This window comes from Tarenaya hassleriana, unplaced genomic scaffold, assembly GCF_000463585.1.
Source record: "Tarenaya hassleriana unplaced genomic scaffold, ASM46358v1 Cleome10, whole genome shotgun sequence".
Lineage (NCBI taxonomy): Eukaryota > Viridiplantae > Streptophyta > Magnoliopsida > Brassicales > Cleomaceae > Tarenaya > Tarenaya hassleriana.
The window spans coordinates 682,113-690,328 of record NW_010960188.1 but is presented as its reverse complement, the minus strand read 5'-3'; the positions used below and the strand labels follow the sequence as shown (position 1 = coordinate 690,328).

The 8,216-nt window shown below is 41.2% G+C and overlaps 4 protein-coding genes across 4 annotated transcripts in view; all 4 read right to left on the bottom strand.

Moving 5' to 3' along the window:
• The window catches only part of LOC104798342 (uncharacterized protein At3g49720-like), a 3,158-nt gene extending 2,941 nt beyond the window's left edge, over positions 1 to 217 (bottom strand). The window contains exon 1 of the mRNA XM_010520378.2: positions 76 to 217. The gene's annotated coding sequence lies outside the window, so the exon portion shown is untranslated. The remainder of the gene's footprint in view (positions 1 to 75) is intronic.
• A 220-nt stretch (positions 218 to 437) lies between these two features.
• LOC104827758 (pentatricopeptide repeat-containing protein At3g49730) lies at positions 438 to 2,749 on the bottom strand. Its single transcript, XM_010561004.2, has one exon. The coding sequence runs from the start codon at positions 2,574 to 2,576 to the stop codon at positions 627 to 629; it is 1,950 nt and encodes a 649-aa protein (XP_010559306.1). The 5' UTR covers positions 2,577 to 2,749; the 3' UTR covers positions 438 to 626.
• Positions 2,750 to 3,767: 1,018 nt separating this feature from the next.
• LOC104827740 (inactive LRR receptor-like serine/threonine-protein kinase BIR2) lies at positions 3,768 to 5,215 on the bottom strand. The gene has a single exon (XM_010560979.2). The coding sequence runs from the start codon at positions 4,933 to 4,935 to the stop codon at positions 4,102 to 4,104; it is 834 nt and encodes a 277-aa protein (XP_010559281.1). The 5' UTR covers positions 4,936 to 5,215; the 3' UTR covers positions 3,768 to 4,101.
• A 662-nt stretch (positions 5,216 to 5,877) lies between these two features.
• On the bottom strand, positions 5,878 to 8,127 carry LOC104827747 (prostamide/prostaglandin F synthase). The gene is made up of 7 exons (XM_010560992.2): positions 7,734 to 8,127; positions 7,591 to 7,637; positions 7,041 to 7,155; positions 6,678 to 6,722; positions 6,505 to 6,564; positions 6,307 to 6,402; positions 5,878 to 6,210 (listed from the first exon to the last, which is right to left on the bottom strand). The coding sequence occupies exons 1-7, from the start codon at positions 8,040 to 8,042 to the stop codon at positions 6,091 to 6,093; spliced, it is 792 nt and encodes a 263-aa protein (XP_010559294.1). The 5' UTR covers positions 8,043 to 8,127; the 3' UTR covers positions 5,878 to 6,090.
• Positions 8,128 to 8,216: the final 89 nt, after the last annotated feature.

The window sequence follows — 8,216 nt, the reverse complement described above, 5'->3', positions numbered from 1 at the left end:
AAAAAAATCGAATGGGGGGGGGGGGGGAGGGCGAAATCCAGGAGAAATCGAAGACGAAGAAGTAAACAAATCTACCTTGGATCGAGACTAATGAGGGTATCCGCAATCAGAATATTGGATCTGAGATCTGAGATCCGACGAAATGCGCCTTTTACAGCTCCAGCTACTCAGTTGAATGTAGTAGAGGATAACTTCGCAGTGTTATTGTCACGCATCGCACTATATGTATATATACTGTTATAAAAGCGCGCGTAGCCATGACGCGCAGGAGGAAACGCTGTCGTTTGGAGGCTGAGCGAGTGAGTGCACGACAAATTTCGTGCCGTTTGGACATCGGATAGACATCAGATTAGAAAACGGTTTTCATTGTAGGCCAAACTTCCTGGCGTTTTCTCACCGGATAAACAGCTTGCAAGCGACAATCGTTAATTCCGAACTACATGCAATGTGCAACTCTCGCAGGCTTATTATTCAGCAAGCGTTCTTCCGAATTTTTCCAGGATTCCAAGTCACTGACAGAAACAGAGGCTTATCTGGTCAAACCTTGCATTACATTACAAGTCAACTTATCCAAGAGACAAAAGAAGAACTACAAGAAGCTGTTTCACTTGGAACACGAACAAACATTACAGTGCTTTGGCTCTACTCCGTTCACCACCCCATCTGTGCCTATGAGCTCTTCTCTTCTCCCCTTCCTTCTTCCCTTTAGCTTTCGCTTTGGCTTTCTCTGTTAAATCCTGCTCTCCTCTCCTTTTATACATCTTAAAACTTATCTGTCTCTCTGCTGCCATCTTCCTCACCTTCTCTGTAATCTCCGCTGCAATCGCCCTGTTGTACAGTTTCCTCAGACCTTTCATTAGCTTGGCAAATGTATCCGGTTGTGGCATAAGATCCATCTCCATCATGTCCAAACAATACGAGCACGCATCCTTCACGTGCCCTTTTGAGAACAAGGCATGGATCCATATCGTCCAAGTAGATACGTTCAGCTCGCATGTGCCTTTGCTTGTCATGCAACTCCATACATCTTTAGCCATCTCGAGCTTATCGGCTCTCAAAAGGGTATTTAGTAATGACTTCAATGTACCGTATTGAGGAACAGAGAAGAGGCCTCGACTCACCATTTCCTTGAAGTGGTCGCATGCTTCGATCAGACAGCCTTGGCTTGTGAACCCATTGATCATAATAACAAATGTATCAACCCCAGGACTCAATCCACTAGCTTCCATCTCATTCCATAACCTAACAGCTTCCTTAGTTTCCCCTAACTTACAAGCTAATCTGATTACTACATTGTAAATGACAAGGTCGGGATGACACCCGATCTTTTCCATGCCCTCCATCAACTCCAGGCATTCTTCAAACTGTTCTTTCTTCTCATGAGCCACCATGATCTGCATGTACGTGAGTTGGGACGGTATCAGCCCTTTCTTTATCATATCATCCAAAATGCCACAACCCTTTTCGATCTTCCCCCATTTGCAAAACCCACTTATCAATGCTGTATAAGTCACGATATCAGCCTCGCATCCATACCTCTCCATCTCAACGAAAACCCTCATGGCCTCATCCATTCTTTCCATCTTACACAACGCCTGAATCAAGACCGTGTAACAATTCGCATTCGGTTCCAATCCTTTTCTTCTCATGTCGTTTAAGAGATCATAAGCATCCGACATTTTCCCAGCATGAGCATACCCATTTAGCAGATTGGTGTAAACAACAATGTCAGGTTCAAAACCAGCTTCTTTAATCTGAACTAGAACATGTTTAGCTTCCATAAGCTTCCCTTCCCTGCACCAACCATACAAAAGGGAAGTAAAATGCCGCAAATTCGGCGGGAATCTCTCCCTCATATCCTCGAAAAGCTTTGCAGCATCCTTAACACTACCGTTCTTACACAAGGCATCTAGCAAACAGCCGAATATATGCTCGTCCGGTTCACATCCGTACTTAGGCATTTCGTCGAGCACCTCGATTGCTTTTTTCACCATATTCGCAGACGCAAACCTCCGCATCAGTACGACGAACAATTCCGGTGAAATCAACTGCGGGTCCTCCTTCCTCATCTCTTCAATCAAAGCCCAGACAGCTCCGAATTGCCGCATTTTACTTAGAATTTTCACCATCGATTTGTACACTTCATAACTGTGACAATAGCCGGGCTGCTTCGTCGCCCAGACAAAGAAACCGTACCCTAGATTCCCCGCATCGCCACACCGATTCAGAACCCGTTCGATCAACCCGGGTCGCAGATCGACACCGGATTCATTAAGAGCAAGCTCCAACTTCGGAACCCTAGAATGGAATTTCCGCAAAATTCTGTATATTTTCTCAACGTCACCAGCAAACTCATCGTGCTCTACGTTTCTCGTACGCTCGTTTTGGCTCTTATCGAGGCAAACTAAGCCAAATCCGTTTGTTCTCTCGTTTGAGTCCACGAAATTATCTCTGAGAAACACGGAAACATGGAAACTTCTTCGTCTGAGGTGGAATCGAGAGGTTGCTTGAGAAGATGGCAAGTGGAAGTAGCGTTTGCTGAGAAAATAATCGATTGCGAAAGATAATTTACGCATCTCTCTCCCGACGATACGGCGGCAAATGTTTTTCCTCCGCTTTCTCGCATTTTCTCGGCAACCAAACGAAACGATGCAGAAGAAAAACGGTGTCGTTTCAGCTTCTCCCTTGGATGGAAAAAGCCCTAAAACTGAGAGATTTAAGAAAAAAAGGGAGCTTAGGATAATTGGTAACTTACACAATCCACCGAACAAAAACAAAAACATTCAAATACACGGAAAGCACCAAGTTTATGATCCATATGAGTTATCAATTTGGGTTGATTTGGGTCGTCAATTTTACATTGGGGTTAAATATGTGAATATATAAAATTATGGGGTAAAAGAAATATCCAAGCAAGGACAATATCTGAAAAGTGGGCCCGACAAAATGGGGCCCAGCCCATGATAATGTGCTGCCAATCCATTCTGGGACTTTGATGATAGGTTCGGAAGCACGTTTGACTCGCCTTTGCTTCTATACTTTCGGCGTGACTCTTAATTACGCATTTGTTTTACCTTTCATTTTTTATTATTATTTTAACTTGGTTACTGAATATTAATCCACAAAAATGTAAAATTTGAAATAATTTTTCAAAATTTAGAAATCGATATTTTCAAATTTAAATTTAAAAATATACAATTATAAATTTATAACACATATATATATATATATATAAAATTTAACAAAAAATCATGAATTTTAATATACAAAATCATATAATTAAACATTTCGATAGCCATAATAATTTGAAATTTTAATAGTTACTGTATTTATATAAAAATAGTTCATGTATTTGTTTTTTTGGGTCGATTTCGTCATTTTTATAAAATCTTTCCAAGACTTAAATTACTTATCTTAGATCTTCCGTATGCAACCTATCTATGTTTGTTTTTATGAACCAAAGATATAAAATTTTCAAATGAAGAATTGCAATTCATCATTAAAAAAAAAAAATGCGCTAGTTTTGAAATCATTGTTAAATCGGAATAATAATACACCGCAGCTTTACAACAAAGGGCTAAGTCGCTTGGATCACGGCTCTTTTTCTCTCTCTAGAAAGCGTGGACCGTATCTTTAATGCAATCTTGTTTTGGTGATTAATCATATACACACACAATATATATATATATTTCATCATCCAATAATCAAATCATGTGGTGAGTTATATATAGAAATACACAAACATACTAAAAAAAACCCCAATGATCTTAAGCGCAATAAATGCTCCATTAGCCCTTTGAAGAGTGTAAATTACACATCCGTGATTATCTACAAACCATAATTCAATCTGTATAAAATTTGATTATGCATTCAATTTTCATCACACGTCAAAATTACTCGAAGATGGCAAAGGTCAAAATTAAGTTGCAAAAAACTTCTCATTTTTTTAAAGAAAGGAAAGATAAATCCAAAAAATAATGGGAAAAATGAGAAAGATAAGAGTGGGGGGAAGAGAGGCAAATCCAGAGTATCCTAAAATCGGAGTTTGATTTTAAAAAAAACCCTAATGAATTAAGATGTGATTAAGGGCATATAATTGAATCAGTAATCAGGCATCAAGTGGCTAATCTTCCCTTCTTCCTCCGCCATCTTCTTCTCCGTTATCTTCAACCATACACATACTCCGGTGAAGCTAATCACCAAGCTCGCAAGCCCGCTGCCGAGCCCGATTCCCACGATCGCCAACACCGACAACCCTGTCTTCCTCATGCCCGACAAAGGATATCCGTACAGACCCTTGTTCCCTTCGAACGAGCTCGCGTTGAATCTCGGGAGGCTCCCGCTCCGGTTCGCCAGAGACGCCGGAATCTGCCCCGACAACCGATTGTTCGACACGTCGAACGCGGATAGCCTCGCGAGAAGCCCCAGCTGCTGCGGGATCGGACCGGAGAGCTCGTTGTCGTGTAGATCGATGACGTTAAGGTACGCGCAGAGAGCGAGCTGCGGCGGGATTTGGCCTGAGAGACGATTGGAGGAGAGATTGAGGACGGCCAGGTTGACGAGGAACTGCAGTTCCGGCGGGATCTCGCCAGATATCTGGTTGGAGGATAGATCTAGGGATTGGAGGTTGGTGCAGTTGGAGAGGAAGGGAGAGATGGAGCCTCGGAGGGCGAGATTGGTGAGGGAGAGCTTGTAGATTCGGCCATTATTGCAGGTGGCTCCGGGGAGGTAGGAGGTGAAGCCACTGCAGGGGTTTGAGAACATGGACTTTGTCCAGTTCCGGAGGTTGTTCATCGGATCCTCCAAGCTCTGCCGGAGATGGTTCAGGCACGCCTCGTCGTTTGGGTCTCCGGTGGTCAGAGGCCGTGCCGTTTCCAGCGTAATCAACAAGAACAGAAGTAACCGGAAGTTACGCCGATGTCCCCCTGCCATCATCGCCGATGTATATCCCCGCCGCCAATCCAGAGAGATAGAGAACGAGGGAGGGGGGAGGGAGAGAGACGTTTTCAGAAGACTACGCTTTCATGTGAGTGACAAAAAAAAATAAAATATTTTTTAAGAAAAGTTGAGGAGATGGAACATAGATGTGTTTGTTAAAGAAGAATTTCTGCTTGGACCTGATGGTGGTGGTGGTGATGATCTTTAGGCCGGGTATTGAGGCGCACGTTAGCAGGGCATTGGGGTATGCGCAAGATAAGAGTGAGAGGGGATAGATAAAGTGGTAAAATAAATGGGATTTAAAATTGATTTTATGCTTAATATGACTATAATGCTTTTCTACCTTTGAATATATATTTATTATATTATACCAAACATTTCGTATCCTCTAATCATTTCTATGGATTGGACGAAATAATCTAGTGAATTATTGAATTAATTATATATATATATATAATTAAATTAAATCGGTGGGCTGTTCATAACCCTAACGAAAGAGCTGTGGTATTGCTTCTAATTTTAAATATACTGCCTGCAATAGTAATGACGCCACGTTGAAAGTTAAATCCAAAAGGTTTTCGATAATGGGCTTTGGATTTAAAAACTAATATGTTCCTCTTTTGGACAAGTTTCTAATACACAATTTGTGGTTATAATCATTATCGAATTAATATCATGACCCTGCTTTTGTCCTGGCATTTATCAGTACCTATCATTTTATTAAATTTTGAATTTTAAATTGAAATCGATTTCCATCTAATTTTATTCAAAGAATCACAACTACACAAACTAAATCGAGAAAATTTTAGTCTTGATGTTCATGAAATCGTTTGTATTTTTTCAAGAAAAGACAAGTTTTCCTCAAAGACAAACCGAAAGGACACGTCTTATCCAAATTAGAATCTACAAGAACCTCACCCAAAGTGTCACAAGTATCCATCAAGCAATTTATTTTCACGTATTTTTATTTTATTTTATTTTTCTCGAATCTGCTATTAGTGTTGACTAGTCAACTCGACTCTTTCCATCGCTAACTATTATCAATACAATAACCCTATTTATTTATACACTAATGTATGTTATATGTTCTTGGCAATGTATTAATATCCAAGAAACATACGTTTTTATGGACGAATGGTTCTCGAGATTCACTCAAGCAACAGGGGCTTTGCAGCAGAGATCAAGAACATGGTCGAGAGAAGCATGGTCTCCTGTTCCTTCGTCTTTCCGGCCATACATCAGCTTGTTGCCTCTAAACACAAACGTGCCTCCCTATCAAGAAAGCAAGAAAACCCCATCAATTCAATTCAATATACGCTTATGGACATCCACCCGAAAAGAATCTTGAAGAGAAGATTTAGCTTTCACCTGTTGCAGCACACTGCTCCTATCTTCAGGAGTGGCTTCTATTGTATAATTCTTTGTAGCTTCTCGCAACTCGTTAAATCTTGAAAATACCTTGGCCTGTACCATATATATATATTCAAGCAAAAAGAAGATAGTATGCTCAGTGGGGAGATGAAATAATGAAATTGAGGAGGGCATTATCATAAGGAGGTTTCTTACGCTAGCTGGGTTGAAGAAGGTGCGACCGAAACCATAGTATAAACCGAGAACATCGTACGCCTGCATTTGCGATAGTGAAACCCTCTTACAGATTTCAGTTTCTTTCTGTCCTCCAACAAATTTCAAACGGAGAACAACGACAAGATGCTTTCTTTTTTGTTCCCGACTGTTACCTTGCGTTCAGGATCAGCGTAGAGGCATTCCATTGGAAAGGGCAACTAAAGAACAAGAAGCTCATTTCAGTAAATAATATAGTGAATTACAAGAAATGATACTTGTGAAGGAACTCTTCTACTTCGGATTTAAGATTGAACAATGGAAAAACAGCGAGAAGAAATTCATCATAAACTTTTCTGGCCAGATATCTTTTAAGGACGATGATCATCTGCCATTAAAATATTGTTACGCTGAATTTGGAACTATTTCTTCCTATGCAAGTAACCCATAACAAGGACAAGCTCAGCCTCTAAATTCATACGATAATAGAAGACTAAGCATTAGTTAGTGGGACATGAACAAGAATGACAATTTTTTACCCGGGTTGCGAGCATACGGGCCTTATCAGGAGTTCCAACACCGACAGCAATCAGTTTAACACCAGCTTGCTCAAATCTTGGCTTCACCTCTTTCAAAGCAGACGCGAGTTCCCAACTTGTTTAATTGTCACAGAACAAATCATTTCAGTGATCTAAACCAACTCCAGAATTCTGGATTCGAGAATACGTATGAACTCGTGGTGATGTCAAAGAGGCTAAGACCAGTGACGGGTTTGGAGTTCAGCCCACAGGTTGCAAGGAAGAAGCAAGGATATTCAGCTTTACGGTCATTTATCAATTAAGAAACATAGCCAATTCAAATGTAACATATCTTTCATCAATAATAGAGTTTTCTTCTTCCTATCTAAAAAACACTTGAACATGTAGCTGTAAGAACAACCTGTGGGCTTCAACCATGACTCGCCCGACGTAATCCATGAACCCGAATAAATTCACAGCGGAGCAGATCATGGACAGCGGGTTTCAAGCCTCTTCGACATAACCACCAATTCATATACATATCTCAAAGTAATGACGAATGATCAATTACCAGCACATGCACCCAAAGTGCCTCAAAAGCACTACTGCAGCCAATCCCTACGCGAAAACACAATTCAACAGAATTACCAAGCCGAAAATTAGGAAATGAACCAAAAAAAATCAAAGAATAGATTCAGATTCTCAAATACGTACGTTGTTCTGATCCCAGAGGTCCCTGAAAAGCACGCGCTCGCCGGAAGCCGTGAATATGGCGACACCGCCGACAGCCTGGCCGATGTCTTCTCCGAAACCATCGACTGCACCAGGGGAGGCTCCGGCAACAATACGAGGTCGACCGGAAGCTGTAAGTGGAGCGTGTCTGAATTCTAATCTGGGGAAGGAAACAGGAGTAATCGAAGAAGTTATATTAGAGCGAAATTGATGGAGGGATTTTGGAAACCGAGGAGCGGAGGAACCAAGGAGAAGGAAAGATTTCGGAGATGGTGGAGAGAGGATAGCCATGGATGGATAAAGAAGCCAAAGCCCTCTATCAAGTTCTGAGATGCTCGCGAAGAGGGAGATGAACAGAGAGAAATCAAAGACTAGGAGAGGGCCAAAAAAACGTAAGGTGTATTAGTGGCGGACAAAACGCTGTCGTTTCACTTATAAGGCCATCCCAATGAACCCTCTCTCTAA